Consider the following 22,783-nt stretch of genomic DNA (forward strand, 5'->3'; position numbering starts at 1 on the left):
AGCTTGACATTGAGGAAGAGATCATTGAGAAAGATTCCTTGAGGCTGTTGATTGTCATGCAGCCTCTCCTGGCACTCTGCCATAAGTAAATACCTAAGTTAGTGGCTGTGACAGTACTGATGTGACAGCAATGACATGTTGGAAGGGAAGCAGCAACAGTGGGCTTGAGGTGGCCTTTGCACTCCAAATGCAGCTTGTTTAAATAATTTGAGGACCTATTTTTTCCTTATCTTCATGCATTATAGCCCTGCTTTCTTTGAGCTGTCTTTTCCTGTGGCTATGAGGCAGTGGAACCAGCTTTAGAGAGTTCAGTGCATGATGTACATGCCCACTCCTGTTGAGTGAGGATGGAAAAGATGCACCAAAGGGATAAGTTGTTGCTTCTAGTACATTTTTTGGAAATAGAAAAGTGCAAACAAAAATCAACCAAATCTTTCCCCATGCTTCATGATTACAGGGATGTAAAATGGAAGCAACCAACCTGTTTCTTTACTGCCTATTGCTTTCCCTTGGTACAAATTGCATTTTGTGTGGATGTTTAGCTACCTAGACAGTTTTGGTTTTTCTAGACAAAAGTTTTTTACTTTTCTGACATGCCCTGAACTCAAGGAGAGATGGACTCCTTTAAATGACAGGAGACTGCTGGAATCCCTGGTGGAGTGTGGAAAGATCACCAGAGACAGAGTTTTTTACAAACATAACTACAGGTCAAGCAACTGCTCTGTGTAATTCAGGCTGGATCATGGGGCCCTAAAGGGAAGGAGTAGGACCTGCCATGTGTACTGAAATGATATTTATATGTTTTTGTTGTTGCAAGAAGAGAACAGCTTGCTATACTTGTGTTACCTGCTAGGGCTTAAGCTTCCATAGGTATGTTCTGAAGCTCACTCACCTCAGACTTCACAGTGTTTGTTGTTAGAGAAACATACCATTCAAAACTATTTCAGAAGAGCATCTGGACATAAAGGCAGCTGTCAACTTTCTAAAATGCTGAATTGCCATGTCTAATGGTGTGGCCATGTATTATTGAATTGGGAGTATAGTGATGTTAAGAGCAAGTCTGACATTGGTTATGGTGAAAAGCATGGAAGCTTTTTGTGACTGCTGATGGTGATTATGGGCTGATAAGGTGTGGTGCAATATGATATCTTTTAACTGAAAGTGCCACACTATTAAAAATAAGCTATTTGGAAACTCTGGGAGTATGGTGGGCACCTTTAAAAATCAATCGTTGCACTTTTACAACAGTGTTTCTAAACTGAACCCTTGGCCAACAACATGGCTGTTACATGTGGCCTGCAATTAATGTGTGGACCAGCCCTAATGAAAAGAAACTCTTGAATTTTCAGCTTTATGCATCTGTATTGTTAATTTTAAGATTTTGAGGGTTGGCACCAATCACTTGACCTAGAAGCTGGAGAGTTGTGTTTATGTAGGATTCCTGTTGTAACCTGAGCATTTTTCCTAGAAGTTCAGAATTACAAAGCCTGAACAATCCACAGCAAAGAGGTGTGGTCAGTCTGTGGTATGTTTTCAGGCTGGCTACTTTGGTTGAAATATCTCAGTAACTTTTTATAAGATTTAACGATCAAAACAAGAAGACAGAAAAAAAATCCAAAAGGAATTAGCTGTGATCTATGGCAAATAATGCTTCCTGGCAGAGTTCTGACCTTCTTTGAAGAGAAGGACCTGCTGCTGTTGAAGGAATTTAATTTTTTTTTCCACTCTGTGTATAGAGTAGGGGGTCTTGTTAATGGATGCAATCGCAACAGACAGTCTGTATGACTGCATCAGATTGATTAGCTGGGTCCTGGTTACTGCTGTGAGTGGTGATTATGCCAGTACAGCTGCTTTCTCTTTTTATGTACTAATTACCACACGCACGGATGTCATCACCCTTAACACTGCATGGAGTTGTCCCATTAGCGTGGGAGTGGGAAGCAGCAGGGGAGGGGAGCTCTTCAGCGTGACAAGCTGTTTGGAATTGAATGGAGTGGAATGATGAAGCAACTATTCTGATGCAGAATTTTAAAGCTATCTTGTCTCTGAGATTCAGCCCTCAGCCAGCACTTGCAGGTTGTCAAAACCAGACTCATGTCCTCAGAGGAGCATTTTCCATGGGGTGCTGTTTACTGCAAAGCAGTAAAAGCAGTAAAGCTCGGCTGTAGCCAGCAAGTCTCCTGTCTTGGTGTGACTGGTTATGGAGCATGTGGGAGAACAGCTGTGCAAGCTGACCTGCCAGTTGGGAGAGCTTGCTGCTAGCCCAGGAAGGTGGTGGCTTCCTGAGATGTGACAAAGTCATTCTCAGTAGAAGAGAAACTGACTGCTTCTGACTTGCCAAAGGATATAATGAAAGACCCTTGCAGTCTTGAGAGATTCAGAATGCTTATTTTATGAATTTATGTCCCTTTCCCCTCCTTCCTCCTCCAAATCCAATCTTCCCATCTGAGAGTGCACCCTAATCTCCATGGTAACAGGTGTTAACCATTGTACAGCTGATTCCCCCCCCTTCTGTTTCTCCCCTTGCCCTTCCCTCCCTGCTGCCCCAGCAAGCAAGGCAGGGCAGGGGAATGGGACTGATATGACAGAGATGGGTAGGACATAGCTAAACCCCTAGAGACCTGTTCCTTCTGCCCAAATGCTGAGCTTCTCTGAATGCACTAACTGCTGAGTGATACAGCCAAGGCAAAGAGTGGCCAGCTTCTGCCATACAGAGAAATCCTTTTTTCTTGTCTAATGTGACCTGCTCAGAGGAGCAGTTAAATTTGTTACTGGTGATGGGAAATAATGCAGCTATATTGTTTTGCTCTAACTTGCTTTGTGTGCATAGAGAATGCTCAGGATGAAGGTTCTGGGTACTAGCTATTGGAGGGCACATAGTTAAGTACTCCCTGACTCATGCTTCTCAAGTTAAATTGTCAAACAGACAAGATATGCAGTGGGCAACAGAGCTATGGAGTAAAATGGCCCCAGTTTGTTAAGACAGCTGATAAGTACCATCCTAATGACTTCTAATTATTTACTTCAAGTCACCTCAGCAGTGCAGTAGTGATTGATGTGCATTCCGATCAACATTCATCCTATTGTTCCAGCATAACATTATTCCCTTCTCTGCTCACTGGTTCACCACCATCCCCTTTTTTGTGGAGTCTGAAGGAAATGTTTTGTGATGGTTGGATGCTTGCCCACTAGAAAATCTAGTCTTTCACTTAGATTTATCCCATTGAAAATACAGATTCAAAGTCTGTTACTTGCGGTAATGACAGTGTACTAGCTAAATTTTTGAAGAAATTCTCTTAATGATTTGGTCTTGTAAATGCAGTTTTCAGTCCTACCCTTCCAAAGTCCTGATACTTGAATGGCCCAGTACACTGAAGCATCTTGTCCCTCTCTATTCCAAGTAGCCAAACTGATTCATTACTGCTTTTTCTATTTCCCATGGCTTCATTTTTATGATTTCCATGTGTCATATTTTTGGGCTAAATGGGTTGTTGTCAGTATACCCAGTTTGGGTTGCTGGATGCCTCACAGCTGTGTGCCAGTCAGCCTATTAAAGATTTAAGGGCACATGTATGTGCATTTCTAGCAGCTGCTTACTCTCACTGCTGATTAAGTGATGGCCTGCAATCCTGTGAAGTGACATATCTCTATGGCCACCTATGCTGCTGTGGGGAAATTTGAGCCTTCTTGGCTCTCCTGCCTCATGTTGTCCTGTCAAGTAATCTCCTGTTGTTGTTCCAGAGAGTTTTCAACGTTCTGTACCCGATGCCCGCCGACCAGAGGAGACACGTCAGCATAAACTCTGCTCGCTGGCTGCCCGAGCCCGGCCTGGGACTGGCATACGGCACCAACAAAGGGGACCTGGTGATTTGCCGGCCAGAGTAAGTGCTTTAGGGGACACTTCAGAGAGCTGTAACTGCTGTAGCCATTCTGTTCTCAGATAGTGGGGATAACATGGCTTTTCTTGTGCTTGAGGCATCCTGAAACCCCAATACCTGATACTTCCTTTGGACTGCCACAGTGCTTACCTGAGTCTCTTACAATCAGTATTTGTTTTGCTGATGGTGAACTTCAGAGAGTGTTTGAAGTGCATCTCATTAGCTCATGTTATTTCCCGTGTCCTACTAGGATTTCTGGATCCTTTATTTCTCAAATGACTAGTGCAGTGTCTTTCAGCCTCTGTGGATTTATAGATTTCTGAAGGTTTACAGTGACAGGAAATTTGAGTTAGTAATATGCTTGCTTTCCTCAGCTTTTAAGGTCTTCTTGAAGACCACCAGCCAGGTTGCAAGTTGCTGACCCAGAATTATCAAATACTTTTTTCAGTATTCAAGCAAGAGATTCTGTGAACTGCAAAGATTTTTGTCATGATTATGAGCAAGCCAGTGAATTATTTTGGTGTCCTCACCTAAAGTCCAGTGGTGTGACATATACATTTCAGTTCCCTTTAATTTGTATAGAGCTGTTAAAGGTGTACTGCCCCTTTTATAAGCTTACAATTATGCACAAGCTAGTTTAGTTGTGGTCTGACACAGATGATGACAGTGACACATACTTTCAGTGTTCCTGGGGAGTGTCTGCATCCTACTTTGTTGAAACCCTTCTTTCCATTGTGTTGGTCAAATGTTCTTTTGGGACCACATTTCTTTTATGCTGCGGGGACCCTTCAGAAGTTTCTCTGCTTCAGTTATTTCCTGGTAGTAAACTACCTTAGTGTTCTTTTGGGTTGTGCTTCACATGTTGAAGTTCCTTGGAACTTAAAAGCTGGCAGCTAGGAACTTACAGCACTGCTGGTGATCATACCACATGCATGTGGACTCCATCTGTTGTGCCATGACATCAGGCATGTGGTGCTTGAGGAGAGTCATATTGTCAGTTTAGAATCACTAGCTGAAATCAGAATAAATATATACAATTGTAACAGTGACTAATTCATCATAGCCTCTGGTGAAGTCTGGTTGGAGATCAGATTGGACCAGTTTTGGTAGTACAGAATGGCAGTGCTTTTCAAGCAGCTCTCTTGTTCTCTTGAACATAATCTTTCATCAAGACCTTATTTATACATGAAATTCTATAAGATGCTGTTATGGAATAAGCTCTAATCACTCTCTTTCAGGATAAGTGGATTTCTTTAAGAAAAGTTGCTGTATTTTCTAAGCAGAATTATTCAGGAATAATGGCTCATTTCTTGAACTTGGGAATATTCTAAGTTATTTTCGGTATAGAAAAATGGTTAAGATTTAGTTTGCTGATTATGGTTCGTGAGATGAACTTGGATGAGAACCCAGGGAAATGAAGTCTCCCTGAGGATGGATTCTTTGATTGAATGCTGCACAGTCAAGCTTGATCTAGCTGTCCTGGCTTCACGCAGCCCACATTAGATTTCCACTCCAGTTCTTGCAGTATACCCCAAAGCTGAAAGGCATGTCTCTTCTTGGCACCTCACTAATTAAAGAGTCAATATGAACACTTTTATGATATGGTATGGAAGCACAATCAGCCCTTCTGCAACATCCATGTGCAACCTTCTTAGCTCACTGTCTTAATTATGCACTATTCCAACGAAAATAGGTGTTTTGTATGTGAACATGAAACAAGGTGGCTGTATTAGGTGGGAGATTTATTGGGGGGTTGACAAAAATGCTTCAGCAGGTTTCCTGCTGGTGGATTGTATGCTTCTGGTGATAATTGTAAACATCACATGGTCTGGTGGGTTCTTTCTGGAGCAGGACACCTGATGTGTTCTGTTCTCAACTGCACCATTTTATAGACTAAAAAGAGTCAAGAGTGTCTTGTTAACCTCAGCATGAAGGTGTAGATACTCACTGAGCTGTATAATTTGCATAGAGGTACTAACATAAGAACACAAAGGTGAAGGAGGCTCTATCAGAGTAGAAGTGGCTTGCAGCTGTGGTGTCTGTTCCAGATCTACTTGACAGATCCTTAGAGAAAGGAAAAATCCTGACATGCCATCTCAGTAGTTCCTGGCTTAATAAACTTGTTTTGAGATTGGTATGCATATTGGCTTTAACTTGAGCAGTGAGGGAGAAAATGAAAAATATTTGTGTGGTTTCCATACACAGTAACACAGTGGAAGACAAATACTAAATGCAGGATTCAGCAATTGATAGAGGAGAATATATTGATATATGGAGGATAGTCTAGCAAACAGCAGGAAAACACTGTACTACTGACCCCCCCCCCCCCACACACAGACTGTTCTAATTTGGCAAAGAAAGCTGTGGTCAGTAACAAACAACAGATACTATTATAATTCCCTGGGTCTTAATTCACATATGCAGTGGAGGCATTTGAAACCAAGTACTACAGGAATCATATAAACAGATTGAAATAGCAGCTGTTCCTCAAGTAGAGGATTTAAATGAGTAGACTGGAAGTACAAACTGACCAAAAAAAAGGAAAAAAAACAAGGCCTAACTTTGAAGCTCCATGGACTCATAATGGGATGCTATGCAAGTAGTCCTCCCAGTGTTCAAAAGAAACACTGGTTAAAAATTGAAATGGAAATTATGTTGTCAGTCCATTTTTGTAATCTCAGTACACAAATTTATAGGGTACATGTTGAAGGTAGGTAAAAAAAAACCCCAAACACGTAAAGTGGGATCAAATGCATTGTGATTTGCAGTAGAGTACAGTAGGTTGTGTACCTGTCCTTGAGAATTTTGTGGTTTTATTTCTAATTAAAGGCTCAGCCAGGGATTTGCTCTAGGTCTAACATATCTGTGGTTTAGTAAGGCAGTTCCTATATTGGAACTACAATAAATCTAGTTAATTTCTAAAGAATTAGAACAAGATCAGGTAAAGAGTGGGTGAAGTCCTGGTAAAAGGAAAGAATACAACATTATTGACAGCTGGTCTCTGTCAAAAAAGAGGTCATTTGGCTTCTTCAAAAAAACAGTTCAGGAACTGGTTGATTAGTACTGTTTACATTAATGGCTGGTAAGGGTGCACTGAATAAATTTGCTGAGGATGTGACATTAGCTTTGTCACTGCAGAGAAAAATCAAAGTATTGCAAAGGAATCACATTGCTGTTAAAGTGACTGGAGCTATAGAAATGAGACTTTAACAGTACAAAGTGCACTTAGTGACTAATTACACTAAGTTCAGTAGATAAAATGACGGAGGAGGGGAAAGACCTGAGGTTTTGGGTGATTGTAGGTGATTAAGCCATCAATACATGAGGCTGTAAGAAAAAAATTTGTTCTAGGATGAGATACAAGATGCTTAACAGCAGAGGTGGCAAAATATTAATATGGGTGTAGAGGAAGCTAGATATATAAGCTGGAATAGTTTAAAATTTGCCTTTTAACTTGCACAGTAGCATAGAGTGCTTGATAGTGGGATCAGGGGAACATTTTATCTAAGAAAATCTGCAGTGTGGAGTCTTTATCAGGGCTAAAAAGGAAAGATAAGGAGGGGGTTATATAGCCTTCCATAAATATCCAAGAAGCAAGAACCATTTAAATGTATATCACAGAATGGTCAAGGTTGAAAGGGACCATTGGAAGTCATCTAGTCCAACCTCTGGTCAAGCAGCATCCCTTAGAACACATAACTCAGATAGTGACCAGATGGCTTTTTAATATTTCCAGGGAAGGAGATAGTGAAATCTCACTGAGCAATTTGTTCCAGTGCTCAGTCACCTGGACAGTAAAGTCCTTCTTCTTGTTTTGGTGGAACTTTGTGTTCCAGTTTCTACCCATTGCTTGTTGGTCAGCACTGTCAGGAAGAGCCTGGCTCCATCTTCTTGACACCCTCTCTTCAGTCCCCTAGTCCTCAGTGTAGCCCTCCACTGGACCTGCTCCAGGAGCTCCGTGTCTCTCTTGTCTTGATAAGTCCAGGAGTGGACACAATGCTCCTGATTTGGCCTCACCAGGGCTGGGTAAAGGGGCAGGGTCACCTCCCTTGACCTGTAAAAGAGCTGTTAAAGCTCTTTCTAATACACCCCAGGATTGTGGGGCCTTCTTGGCCACAAGGACACTGCTGGCTCATGGGCAGTTTGGCCACCAGGACCCCCATGTGTTTCTCCACAGAGTCACATTCCAGCAGATCAGCCCCTCGGCCTGTGCTGGTGCAGGTTCCCAGGTTCAGGACCTGCACATGCCTTTTTTGAATTTCAGTCAGTTCTTCTCTGCCCATCTCTCATTCCTGTCAAGGTCCTTCTGAATGGCAGGGATATCAGCCATCCCAGGTTTGTGTCATCATTGAACTTGCTGAGGAGGCATCTGTCCCTTCATCTAAGTCATTCATGAATAAACTAAACAGTACTGGGCCCAGTATTAACCCTTAGGGGACACCACTAGTTACAGGCTTCCAGCAGGACTCTGAGACCTGTCATTCAGCCACCTCAATCCACTGCTTCATCCTCGCATCCTTCCTGCAGCTCCCATTTGCCTGTGAGGATAACATGGGAGACAGTGTTAAAAGGGTTGCTAAAGTCAAGGTAGACAACATCCACTTCTCTTCCCTCCCCTATCTAACCAGTATTCCCATTGGAGAAAGCAATCAGGTTGGCTAAGAGTGGTTTGTTTCCCTTTGGTGGTTCCATGGTGACTTCTGACACTGATATAAATGAAAATATTTCAGCTGTCATCCGGGTGAGCATATTGCCACCTGGCTGCATACCCCACTGGGATAATGGGGCTAGCAGTTTGGATCTAGAGACATAAATAAATAAATAAATAAATAAATATTTTTTTTTTTATTAGAGAGCAAAGAGGCACAAATTGACTGATTAGGTTGTGACTGCAAATTAGAAGAAGGTGGCAACCAGATGATTTCTGCAATAGCCTGTATGTTTGTTGGATGGGTGCAAAAGATTCAGCTGTTTGGAAATGCAGCTCAGCTTGCAGAGACAAGCTGACTGGCATACTTGTGACTGAGGGTGAGACTGAGCTGCTGAGCCATGAGGCAGGTTTTGGTATTCTAAACCCAGGGTTCCCATCTTAATAGGTGTTGACAAGTTGGTTCTCGGAGCTGTTGTGCTCTGGGGAGGTGAGAGCAGGTCTCTGTGACCTGTTAAAAACTTTGTGTACTTTACCCTCTGAATCTAAGTCTTTGAGGAATGGTGTGTGTGAAAGAACCCAGGGGACTGGATTACTTTGCAGCAGGAACCCAGCTTTTGGAAGTAACTTCCTCTACAAGTGACCAACAGGAGAAACTATTTACTGTTCACAAGTCTGATCTTGGAGCTGGAGCAAGAGGACTCAGGTCTGTGGTTCACAGGCAAATCCTGCTGATAAAAGAATGTTAGCTCAGATGTGGCTTGGGAACAGGTTGCAGTCTTTATGAGGCTGTGACAGCCTTTTTCTTTTCCAAGGGTCTTGTAGTTCACTCTTGTCAAGGTTGCTAACTGGTAGACTTGCATACCCATTAGATCATGAGTCTGCTGTCTGCTTCCACATGGCCTCAGATTAACCCATGATAATCTGTGCTTTTTGGATTTAAGATGAATTTGTGTTCAGTGCAGAAGTGTGGTATTGAAAGGCTCTGAGGCTGCCATGTTTTCAAGGGTGGGCACCACTGAGCTAAATCAAGACACTAAATTGATAACAGTGATATTCAGTGGAAGAGCCATGTCAGATATACGCAGGAATGCCTTTAGGCTCCATTTCGGAAGAAAGTGAGCTACTATGTACTAAGCTGTGGCCTGGAGGTCCATCACAGGAAGTGATACAGCAGTGTGAATTCCCCCACTCCTCTGTTGTCCTGCTGCACACTGACTTTTCTGCATGGCTGCTAGTGCTTTTTTAGCCTCCCCAAGGATGTTTTTCTCTTGCTACATTCTACTTGACATCCTTTGTAACTGTGACCAGTAATAATCTTCAGTAAATCTCCCTTTCTTGACTCTGCATACTTCGAGGTTTGATTCAGTTTCTGAATCCTTGGATTTGCATAATGGAATGAAGTCCTCTGTGTCTGTCTTGTGTGGTAGAAGCACCTCTACTGAATTAAAAAGGAACTTGATTCTTAATGTTCACAACCTTTCCTATCCTGTCACATCCCAACAAGAGCTTTCCCCTTCAGAAACATCCCTGGTGGGGCATCTCAAACATGAACTGTCTTGCAAAACATAAGCAGGTGAGACCAAAAGTAGTGAGGAGCAGACTGCATGCTGCCCTTTGCTGTCTCTGCTTGTGGAGGAACACCATGGGAAGAAGGCAGGGGATCCAAATATCAATTGTTTGTTTTTGCATCTGGAGTGTCCTCTCTCCTGTGCTCAGAAGCAGGTTCTGGAAGGGATCAGTGCTCACATGCTTTTGCAAATACTGTTACAGAAACCTCACTGTTCTGAGAAAATGTCAAGCTCTTGAAACACCTTGTTTAAGGCTAGCTTTTTAATGCAGGCATTCACAAGACAGGAAGGATTTCTTCAGCTGTTAGAGCTTCTGGTAATGGAATTAATATACTCCTGAAGATGCATCTGGTTCAGAGGCAGCATTCCTTAGATTTCTCTCATTGGGAAGTAGGTGTGGAGAGTCTCAAACTGATGCAGTGTGCATATTTTAATTCTTTGGGGTGAGATCTCTCTCACATGAAATTATTCCAGGAAAATTATCTTTATGATAAATTCCTATGCTTTGCAAGTGATCACTGCATTTGTCTGTCTGTGCCAATCTTTTTTTTCTCTGAGAATAGCATATCCTCCCATCTACTGATGGGGACAATGTGTCTACATCTAGTTATCAGTGTTGGTAAAGAGATGGTAATCTATGCAGCTGCCTGGCACATCATGTCTCCCTGCTGGCTGGCTCTGTTCCTCAGGCTCTGCAGCCTCCAGCCATGATGCTCCCAGCAGCATAATCTACATCCTTTGCCTCTTAAGAATAGCTTCTGGAGGATGGAGTAAACAAGGAGACAGAAGGAGGAACTGTCTTCCTTCATGTGTAACCAAGGAATGTTAGCAGCCCTGCATAGGAAATGTTCTCACAACTGATAACTGGGGTAGCTGGAGATACTATTTATGCCTGCATCCTCCCAGCAAATGGCCTTTTGAATGGCAGCATCTGCACAGGGCCTTTAACAAGGAAGTGAATGTGTGTCCTGCACTTCTGCTGCCTGTTAACCAAAAGACACATTGAATTATCTAAAGGAGGATAAAAGATGCTTTTGATTGATAAAAGGACTGAAAAGAAGGAAAGATGGCCCATTTTGCATTATAGATGCATCCTGCAAGCATACATTTGGATTTTGTCATTCTTGCATTTAAGATAAACTAAATTAATTATTTCCAAATTCTGCAAGGAAGCCTAGGTAACCTCAGTGCCAAGAGGCTTGGTCATTGCAGTTGCTGAAGTAGACTGCTAATGTGGAGGCTTGAAACAGTATTTCCATTCCAATACCATTTTCTATTCTTTTTTCCCTTTTTGTATGTGAATGGGATATCCAGGATGACTGATGGCATTAGGCGAAAGTTGCCTTCAGAAAATTCCACTTAAATACATCTGTGATTCCTAAAGATAAATTTTGAAAGCTGCTTTAAGTCTTCAGTTACTAGCAAGCTCATTTCCCTCCCCCAATTCTTCAAGAAATACTGTAGGACTGACTCCTTAATGACATTTATTTTGCACCATGAGAAAGGGAACTTGGTACAGAGCTCTGTGTTAAGAAATCATAGCCTGGTATTTACCAGTTTGTGCTCTGCATCACTGGTCATCTGCAGGCCCGAACTAGTTCTCAGTTTCAGTAGAGCTCTTTGTAAGAGCACAGCCACGTGCTGTAAAAACAGTTACCAAATGCTTCAGTTACATCTATTCAGATCACACCTGCCACCTTTTCTTCCTGTACTTTTTTCTAATTCTGTCTTCAAAAGCAGTTAAATTTCATGCAAGCAATTATTTTACTAACTGCCTACTGCATGTGGCTCACTCTTTCATTGTTTCAATATATCTTCTTTTTTCTATTTGTTATATTACTCTCTTTAAAGATAAAAGTTACACTTAGAAGACAATAATAGTCAGTTTTAAGTGTGACTTTCTTTTTGAAGAGTGCTGCTAAGTTGACTTTTTTGCCCTTTTGTCATTTCCTCTTTTTTTTTTTTTTGAAATGTATTAAAAAACAGGTGCAAATGACTCAAAAAAGTTAACTTTTTAAAAAAATTGAAATGATTGCAACTAGCTGCTATGTCTGGCATATTTCTTAGTCCCTAATTACACAAGTACCCTTGGATATTTTAGAAGTGGAGACTTCAGAGAAGAGAGTTCAATATCTTGTCCACTTTGAAACACCATTGATTTTTGTCGTTAGCCTCACTAACGAATAGTCCTTTTTTCATTTTAATGCCATTTTCCTCATGTTTATTTTTAGAATGTCTTTTCCCTCCCTTGCAGCACGAGTTCCCCGCCTGCCTTATAACCTTTTTTTACTCCACAGATCTGTACTAGACCTTCCGTGTTCACTTGTTTACTTCCTTGGCTTTCCAATAAGATTTTCTTTAATTTTCCAGTTTTTAATCCATATTATTTGAGGAGTTTTATTTGGTGTCCCTTATGCCTGTTTTTTTCCAGCAGGACTCTGCTAATGAATCCAGCTAGCAAATAAAACAGCCAATTTTTTTTTTTCATTTTTGTTCCCTATTTTAAATCTGTCTGCCAATAATTTTAACTTCATGTCTACAAACTATGAATAATTGGAGTAATAATTGCAATGTGGGGTTCTTGATGATTTTTTTCCTTTTTTTCCTTTTTTTTTGGAGGCAGTTTCCCCTGTATGCTAAACAGAATACTTTTTAGTTGGATAATTTCAAAGCTGCTGAAGATTAAAAATATAAAACTTTGCTTGCCCTGTGGATCTCACTGAGGCTTGACCAAACCAAGATCTTGGTTCTGGAGCTTGGCAACTTGGTGTGTGCATATTCCAATGTTCTATTAAAAATAAGCATTTGCTATGCTTGCTAATTTTAAGCACTTTATTTTGATGTTACTTTCTCTCATTCTAGATGTATTTTTATGGTTTAGTTTACTGGCATAATATCTACAAAACAACCCTATTTCATCAATGTTAGCTTCTGCTAAAACAGTAATGAAAGTTCAAATATGACTTAAGAGTGACTTTAGCTCTCTTGTAGCAGTTTAAGATGTTTTAAAGCCTTAGAAGGCATAAACAATTTGCACTCCTCCAAACACTTCTAGCATCCTAAATTGTCTAAGCCAGTGGAAGAGCTGATAGATCATAAACAGCCTAAGATATTCTGAGGGTTCAAAGCTTTTTTGGAGTGTAGTCTGCCTGTAACCACTTTAAGCAATTAACGAGCCTTTAGATTTTTAGAGGACTTAAGTAAATTGTCCATCTTTAGAGCTGTGTGGATGATAATATCAAGCTGAACTGTGCTTGTTTGAAGACCTTTAAGCTGTGTCTTCTGGAATCTGTTATTTGCCTTCCAGAGGTGTCCCTACCTGGTACTTGGTGTGGTTGGAGCCAGATAGTAAAGGATACCGTGGCATACTGGCAAGATTTAGTGAGAAGAAAGTGAAAATTCAGGGAATTCTTATTTGGTCTATTTCTGCCTTGTTTGTTCCCGGCTATTTGGCTTGGGTGCTGTGCTCTTTTTCTCATGACCATGATACAAGTTACAACTTCCTATGTCACACTGTGTAAACACAGTGTGTTTACATGACTGTAGTATAAAAAATTTCTAAAAAAATCACTTTTAAAAATTGTTCTGGTGTTTTGGCAAAAGAATGAAGGCTGTCTAAGAGGGACTTTCCTTGTCCTTATTCTCAACACTGTTTTTTCTGTTCAACCTTGCATTCCTTATGGGCAGCACTCTCAACTGCAGTATTTTTACTTGAGTCCTAAGATAATCAAATGTCCACACTTTCATACTAAACTTTTTTCTTTCTGCTCTGTCATTGTCTTGGTGCTAAATTTCCATTTGTTACTCCTGTTGGATCTGTTGGAAGACTGATTCTTAATTGAAGACTTCTCCCATAGAATATAAGACAAATTTCTCTTAATGCTTTCTGGTGGTGTGTTTCATCCATTTCAAATTATTTTATGAGTCTGCTTATCTTCTGCATGCAATCTGTAGGTAGGTTGCAAATGGTGACTCCTGGAAGTCACTTAGTTTTTAGCTATACTGGTCCTGTGGATCAGAAGAAACTCTTCTGTTTGGGTTCTTCTTATTGTATTAATCTCTCTTTTCTTTTTCTCTGAAGTATCTGTGAGCTTAGCTGACTGATGACTCTCTTCATTAGCTGAGATACCAAAATTTTACTGAGGGAAGATGGCTGTTAGGGATGTGCCTTCTGTCTAAATCCTATCCACTGGCCACAAGATCATGAAGTGGATCCAGCCTTAAGTGTCCACTGGTAGACAGAACAAACTCATATATGTTTACATTGTTGAGAGAGAAGAGCTGCTGAATTAGCTACTGGTGCCACCAGCTTTATAAGGCTGACCTCATACAAATGGTGTGTTTGAATACAGCATCTTCAAAAATCAAAATATTTAACCTGGCTGGCAGGACTGCTGGCAGGACCAGTTGTTTGCAAAGTGTTCCAAGCTGAGTTGGCACCCTCCCTGAAGCAGGCACACAGCTACCAGCTGCACAAGCTGCTGCTGTCCTGCTTCTGCAGCACCTTGGACAATTCAAGTAGGTATCAGGGTATGTTTCTGCATGGTTGCTGGTTTTCACACAGGCAAAACTTGCAGGATTCTGGAAAATTAGTGGGTTGTATCAGTATGAGGAGTGAAAATGAGGCTGCTCTTAGATGCATCATTCATCTCAATGTGATGGACAGGATGATGTCATACATCATTTTAATATCTGTGGTTGTCAATCATAAACTGCAGATCTTGTGTTCCTTGAATTCCTGTACTTGATCTTGTGCCCTTCCCCTGGCTAGTTACACATGGGCTGGCACCAATGAAGCTGCCACCTCTTCTTGGTCAAAGGGAGTTACTGCCCTGCAGAATTACTCCAGAAATCCCCTTTGCTTTGGTTCCATACAGTTTGCACAGCAGCCAGTTTCACTTGGATTTGTCTCTGCACGTGGTTCATCGCCTGCACAGAAAGCTAAATATTTATGAAGTAGGGCGTTAGAAATTATTGTTTTCCCATCCAGGCAGCTGCTGGGAGTGCCAAACCTCGCCTTGTACTAACAATACCGTTGCCTAGCTAATCATGGGAGCTAGGGATGGGCTTGCTGTGCTGATCATCACCACACTGGCAGAAGAGATAATGAGCTGCTGACAAGGATGCATCTGGAATATGGCCAGTATTGCATTGCATTGCATGAGATACTGTGCGCTGCTTCTTCCTTCCCAAACCAGGACAATAGATTCCTGTTCCTTAGCATAGTGTCACCTTGCCCTCTTGTAGTTCACTCTATTTCCTTGATACAGTTTGAATGGCTTAGAAATGACAAGTTTACACAAAGGGAAGAAAGCATGTCTTGGGAAATTCAAATCTTTGTAACTAATCTGGTTTTGTGTGCTTGCATTTAGTGATCTTGAATGGACAGTATATTTGAGAAATCAGCTTTAAGGAATATTTCCTTTTGTGGAGAAAGCAAACTTGGCAGCATGAAAATTAGGTGCATTGCATGACATCAGAAAGGCAGCTTCCTTTCTGTGTTGGGCTTGCTACAGTCTACATTTTGGTAATGAGGTTGTGCTGATATTTTTGGATGGGATTGCAGGCAGCAATGTTGTAATCAAAATTTAATTCGGTATAAGAGCAAACAAGTGGGCTGCTATTGGGCCTTTCCATGTGGCAGGATTTGAAGGAGGAGAGCAGTGCATTTGCTCATTGCTGCTGTCTTCAGATTTCACTTAAATCATCCCCTGATGATACAAGTGAAAAGGTAGTAAGTGCTATTTATGCCTTCCTGGACATGCATACAGCACTTGCTAATTATGGGTTGTTTTGTCTTGCTGTCATGCTCCTGACTGTATTGTTATGATAGAGTTGGGGAATTTTAATCCTAATCCTTTCTCCTCTTCAATTCCCAGTTTTGGATATGCCAGCTGGGGGGTTACCCACATGTCTGAGTCTGTTGTGCTGACCTGTGCTTTGTCAATTTACCCTTCAAGTACTGGTTAAGCGAGTGCACTAAATTGCATTTCAGCTCTCTTGTAATTTGTTAATAATGTTGTCATTAATTCCTAGTACTTTGTCCTAATTTCTTCCTGGAGACATAACTGAGCTGTTTAGGTAATACCCCTATGTAGAGGGAGAGGCGTGCTAAGTTGTTGGCTCTTAATACTTAACAGGCTCCACTCTGAATCCTTATTTGACTTTCAGCAAAGCCTGCAAGTCTGTGCCCTTCATCCTCTCCAAGCTCGTTAATAATGTGAGCTGGACACAAGCGTGAAGAAAAGTCCATCTTAGAACAGATCCCTGCTGGGAAATCCAGGCTGTGAGCAGCTCTGCATGTAACAAAGCTAATGGAAATTTCCAGGGAGGGCTTAGAGAGCTTAGTGACAGCCATAAAAGGGAAGAAAGTAAGAACTTGACTAAGTGGACTTCACTGTCCATGACTGACACAGTGTGGAGAATTGCAATTTTTCACCCTAAAGCCCTGGGCAACAAATGTCCTTTTTACTGCATCCACATCCAAGTGGCTCCATGCTACACAGAGCTTCTACCTTATGCCTTGGAAAATGTAAAGTGCTTCTAGCATTTCTATGTCTAGAGTTTGATGAAGCAAAAGTTAAATGCTTACATTACCTGAAAATATTCATTTCTCCAGTGTAAGCTCTGCTTCTTTGGAATGAATCGTCAGGCCTTGATTTGCAAATCTCCTGGGAAACGTACTGTGAAAGGCTACTCATTTACAAAATTCAAGCAGTATTTTGCAATGGGAGCTAAAAAACCTTTAGGCTTTCTGAGAAGGGAGATTGCACTATTTTAAATAGGTGTGGCTAAACCAGAGCAAATCGTAAGCTTAATTGAAAATCTGATTTAAACCAAGGTAATTGTGGTTGTTGTACACATCTTGTTGTGTACTGAAGTTGGTTTAAGGTCTGATTATGTGATCAAGTTTCTAATGCAAACATGGTGTTAAAACTGGCATTTAGCCTTCACAATAGCAGTATTTCTTTGATGAAATTTTGATTCATTAAGAAGAGACATTATGATCTTCATATAAAAGGTAGTGCCCAAACAGTGCCCTCTGTAAGTTCAGGTGTATGCTCTCCTCACTGTATCTTGATGCAGTCTGAAACATCTCTTCTATAGGCTCAATCAGTCATCTAAAGGCTGAAAAACATAATCAGGAGCAATCATGATACAGATCTTAGGGCTGTAAAGAGACCAATGTAGATTCCAGCTCAGAGATACCCAGATGCATACAAAAGAGGACAGAGATGGTGCTGAGGGCCTTATGGCTTTTGCAAGAGGTAGATTTGGGAAAGGGTAATTTGTGTAGCTGGCCAAAGAAGAGACTCCTGAAAGGTAGCAGTGAAGGTGCTTACTGCTGCAGGGAGTGCCAGCTGTTTATTCTGAGCCACTTCTTTTGCCCAGCAGGGAGACACACCAAACTAAAAAGCCAGGTCAAAGTGGTGCTGAGAATGTTGAGCCCCCATCGTGGCCAAGTGTAGTGACCTTGGCCTAAGCCTGTTTGTAGGTGTTCCCAGAGTCAGCGGCCAGAGCAGTGGCACCATCTGCTACAGGTCCTCCTTCTAGGGAAGGAAGGCAAAGCCCTTGATTCTCTGGCAGTAAAGAAATCGCTAACAGGACCCTGGCAGCGAAGCTCAGCTGATAAATGGCAGTGTTTAAAACCAATATGAAAAGTTACGCATTAAATTGAATGCCTGTTGATTTAACCATGTGCAAACTGACAGCATGAAGTTGGAATGGACTTTGCAGTCCAACAACCTAATTGTACAGTAGTGAGACTGCAGAATAGGTAGGAACATGGTCAGCAGCTTTTTATGAGTGTACTGCATGTCAGCTTGCTACCATGATGCTTTTGTAGAAGTAAAATTGATCCACTCAAAGAAGTGCAGGTAGAAGTGTATGTAGGAGCTGGACTTTCTGTGTATTACAGGAACGTGGTGTTTCGGGGGAAGAGAGGAAACATGATATTGTCAGCTCCCATCTTGGCCTGCGGGAAGCTTTGTGGTCTTCTGGTTTCTTGTCTTGAGAGCTGGCAAGCTGGCAAAGACAAGTAAGGCACACATTGACAAGGAATACTAATAATGTACGTAGCTGTGAGGGACCATGCCTGTTCTTTAGGAAACATGAAGGTGTGTGGAAGAAGAGGGAAAAGAGCACAGGTCAGCTTGGCTCTGTTGTGTAATAGCTGTAGATACCAAGTACACTAGACTTTTAATGGAAATTTTGACTAGGACATCAGAAAGTCTCTCTTGCCTAGGGACTGTGCTGCTTCGCAGACAGCAAAGTGTGACAGCTAATCCTCAGCCAGTATATTAGGCAGGGGATGGAGCAGCCAGAGGGACTGGCACAGTTTTAGTGACAAGTTACCATCTGTCAGTAAACTCAGAAACCTTTGTAAATCAGCATCTCACTGGCAGCTGCTTTCATGAGTTATAATGCAAAAAAAAAAATGAAAAAGCAATGGCTGGTTACTTCTTATGGCCTCCATGTGTGATTTTGTTGACGTAATTTTGTTCATCTCTCACCCTGGGTCCTAACCTGGAGTGCTGTCATCCTGGCAGTCTAGCCCCAGGCCTCCAGTACACACTGCTTTCCCATTGCAGCATATGTGACCTGCAGCATCCTCTAAGCTGGGGTTCTTGCCAATTCTGCTGAGGCATCTCTTTACAGGGACAACAGTTTTTATGTGTATGTAAAACATCTCGTTTGTGCCTGAGCCATAACCAGCTACCAACTATTTGCCGTGAATCCTTTCTTCAGATTATGGGACTACCCCTAGTTCTGAGCCTGCCTGCAGGGTGATGGAAGTCCAGCTCTTCAGACAGAGTTCCCTTGTGTCTACACAGGTTTTGTTTTGTTGGTTTGCGGGTTTTTTCCCCCCACTTGCCTTTCTGTGACCACTACACAGCACTGCTGATTCTCCACCCAGCACCATCAGGTGTGTGCAGTCCAGCAACCATGTGGTGGTGCACAGCACCATTTCAAAACTCCTAGGCAGCTCATGTGAGCTGTCAGCATGGTGTGGGAAAAAAACTGCAGGAAGTGCCTTCCATGCTAATGCAGCCCAGAGTGCCTCTGAAGGTGGAACACATCAGTAGGTGGGAGATCTCTATGCTGCCTGGGACTGCATAGTGAATGCCTGTCCTGTGACATTCCTGTATGGCACAGAGTAAGCTGGATTTGCTCTCACCCTCTTCTTGGTGGGATGTGTACTTGCAGCATTATGGTGGTTATGTTTCTGTGATTGCTTGTTGTCTTCAGGAGTGGTTGATACCCTTGTCCGTTCCTGTGAGTAGTAAGCCCTGACTTGGTGTACCTTTTGGGGAAATGCTGTGTGAGAGGTTTCCAGAGCATTGGTGGTTCCATTATACTTAGCATTAAATGTAAAATTGAAGTTTGGATTTTTCATCAACAGCCACACATGCTGTTGATGCAGTACAAGCTCTTCTGTGGAAAGTTGTTAAAATATCCTCTACATCTGTCCTTGCTCCACAGTGGGAGGGATGCATAGAGATTATCTATAGGTAGAATGAGAATTATTTGCAAAGAAATTAAATGTTGAATAAGGGCAGTGTCTTACTGACCATTACCTAGTGCAGGAGGTGCTTGCAGACACCACAGGGAGAATTGGCCTTTCCATTCCAGTTCTTTGTTTAGTTACTTGGAATTAGGGTAACTGGATTTTATACGCACAATTGTATGTCTTCATTTCCTGAAAATCTCTCTGCTCTCTGCTGTGGCTTGGTGCTAATAATGAATTGAAATGAATGGAATATTCCAGAGTAATCTGGTAATACAGCACACTATGTTTGCAAGGTGGTTTATGGTAATGAATCCTTTTAATGAAAATGTGAACTGTGAGCTAGATCTGCAGTTTCTGTAGGGCAGGAATCAAGACTATTTATGTTGTGGGTGTGTAATGTGTGCTGGCTTGAACACTTTCCTGTCATACTAATATTTTTTCCTTCTTTGGCATTTTAAGGGCCTTAAACTCTGGAGTTGAGTACCACTGGGACCAGCTGAATGAGAATGTCTTCACTGTGCATTCCAGCAGCAGGAGTACTGAGCGGCCTGGGTGAGTCCTCCTGGGTGTTGGGTTAGAGAGATCTGACCCTTTTTGCTGTTTTTGTTAGCTCTGACATCATTTCTTTGTTCCCTTACCACTGGCAGCTTTAAGTAGGCGATTTTCTCCCTCTTTGGTATTGCCTGCTTGGGTCACCTGGCCTTCTTCCAGAAGTGACATTCAGTGCCCAAAACTGCCAGTGATAGTAAAGTACATGTGTCATTCAGGGCCCCCATAGCACAGCTGTGAGAGGAACATGTGGGGCTTGATGCATCAACAACACCATGTGAAGCAAATGGCCTTTGGAAGGTAACTGAAGAACAGGGGAGTTGGCAGAGAAAAGGGCACGTATATGGTGCCTACCCAGTGATTGATTTTCATCTTTTTAATTACTCGTCATGGGACAGTTGTTTCTCAGTAATAAAGTGTAAAAATAAAGCTAAATCCCTTAATGTCCCCATTGGCTGTTTCAGTCTGTCCAGTGATGCCCATGTTGTTGTTCTGAGCACAAGGGTGATGCTGCAGTCCATTGCTTCTTGCCATAGTGACAAGTATTTCTCTGTAAGCCAGCTGTTCTCAGCAAGAGGGTGGTAGTTGTGTTTCTGAGTTGTGAGCTTCAGCATACCAAGGAAGTTGTGAGCTTGTTTACAGGGCAAATGTCTGCGCTGTCCTACAGCCTTGGTCTCATTGTGGGTGAAAAATAAGCAGTAGTGATTCTTTACTCTGCTGTATGAGTGGATATTGCCACTACTTAAGTTTCTGACAGTACATACTCAGTCTGGTATAATGGCAGCTTGAAGGCAGAAATACTGGTGCCGAATGAACTAGGTCAAACAGAGAGTAAAAAAAAGTGTAGCCGGTTTCCAAGCCTTATGAAAAAAAGGTTGTAAATGAGGCAGTCTTTCCTTGAATCTTTTGACTGTTCCCAGCACTGAGGGGTCAGTTTAGAAAACAGGGTTGTGGCATTGTGAAGATTCAGCTGTAGCATTGTACACTTCAGCTGTTTGAGTCTGAGAAGCCAGTGAACCTTGAGGTGGTTCCTGTTTGCTTTTGAGAACACAGGATTTCCCTTGTCTGACTGGAATGGGCAGAAATGCCTGCTGGAGTGCATTCGTGTGCGATGCTGGCAACCTGGGAAGTCCTGAGGAGGGAAAGGCTACAGGCCACATCCATGGAAGTTAAAACTGCCCTGCTGTGCAGAAGGTTTTGTGTGTGTTTGTGCTTCTACACTGCACGTTGTGGGCCTCCTCAATGCAGTGACTCCAAGACAGTTGTTCTGCAGGCTTAATGATGCTGCAGGGATATCTCTCAGTGCCTGTAAGACTTGCTGCTTCTGTGGAAGGGTGAGTGGACTCTAAGACTCCATTGAAACTCAAGAGACCAGTGCGTGTAAATAAGTGCAGGTCACAATTCCTGTCATCCCCATCCTCATGTTGGCAAGCAGGTGCCTGGTTGGAGCGGAGGCAAGAAGAGCCCCTCGTTTGTGTTTCAATCTTGCTTGGGCATGTTGCCTCCAGTGATCCTGGTCTTAATTGGTTTTCTCTCTTTTCAGAACCAGCAGAGCTACGTGGAGGACAGACAGGGACATGGGCCTGATGAATGCCATAGGCCTACAACCCCGCAATCCCCCCACCTCTGTGACATCACAGGGTACCCAGACCTTGGCACCTCAGCTGCAGAATGCCGAGACTCAGACAGAGAGGGAGGTACAGGAGCAGGAATCCACCTCTGCAGGGACTGGTGAAGGTAGGAGGTCAATCAGTGGTTCATCTGACAGAGTTTACCTCGTGATTTATGAGTTTCCACATATGGTCCACATCCTGTCAGTGTGTTTGGATACTCCTTTTATCTCTTCAACAAAGATTTCTCCCACCTAACTTGCCTGTAGCCAGGCATAGATGATCAGGAGAGTGAATCTCTGGCCATATGAATAGAAAAGTTGTCTTTTTCACATGCTTTGAGGAAGGAAATTTCATTCTTCTCCAGATCATTGTCTCTTTGTAGAATCACCTGTACTGCCTTCATTCCTCACACATGTCCTGATCTCCTAACCATCAGCAGGGCTGCAAGCTGCAGAGTTATCCTTTCTGCCTCTGTCTTAAGAGTTCAGCTTGATCCTCCAACTTATGCCAAAGGTCTGCAGCCTTCACAAGCTCAACATTTTGATACAAAATAAAATCACTTCTGTAAATCATTGTAAATCACTTCTCACAAAGCATCTTTGAGAATACTGTTTAGTTTGATTGATGAGGTACGTGATGAGTGCCCAGTTCAGCTATACAAAAATGTCTCTAGTGGTTAGCAGTCCAGGAAAACTTACCAATATGTAAGGAGCTGGAAACAGCTACTGTGCAATTCCTGTACAAAGTCACTAATCTGTTGAAAACATTGATTTATCCAAGCTTCTTGTCTCAATACTGTAACTTCGTGCTTTCATTCAGCTCTGAAGGCTTGGCTAGGTGTGGGTTGGGCAGTATATACATAGGAAAGACGAGAAAATCAAGGAGACAGTTTTGAAGTTGTTGGTTCATGATAAACCTCCTTGGCTTTGGGAAGTAGCCCACAACATGCCTGTGTGTGCCTATATGCCTGCTTGTTCTCTGTCATTCTGAAAGTTACATTTTGGTATGTGACT

At 42.2% G+C, this 22,783-nt stretch overlaps 1 protein-coding gene across 3 annotated transcripts in view; it reads left to right on the forward strand.

The window, feature by feature from the left end:
• AMBRA1 (autophagy and beclin 1 regulator 1) overlaps window positions 1-22,783 on the forward strand; it is a 115,095-nt gene that overhangs the window by 82,972 nt on the left and 9,340 nt on the right. For all 3 annotated transcript variants that reach the window (XM_058806322.1, XM_058806323.1, XM_058806324.1), the window contains 3 exons: window positions 3,742-3,881; window positions 20,068-20,160; window positions 21,701-21,894. In XM_058806322.1, the coding sequence (XP_058662305.1) occupies window positions 3,742-3,881; window positions 20,068-20,160; window positions 21,701-21,894 (427 nt within the window). The remainder of the gene's footprint in view (window positions 1-3,741; window positions 3,882-20,067; window positions 20,161-21,700; window positions 21,895-22,783) is intronic.

This window comes from Ammospiza caudacuta, chromosome 6 (assembly GCF_027887145.1).
Source record: "Ammospiza caudacuta isolate bAmmCau1 chromosome 6, bAmmCau1.pri, whole genome shotgun sequence".
Lineage (NCBI taxonomy): Eukaryota > Metazoa > Chordata > Aves > Passeriformes > Passerellidae > Ammospiza > Ammospiza caudacuta.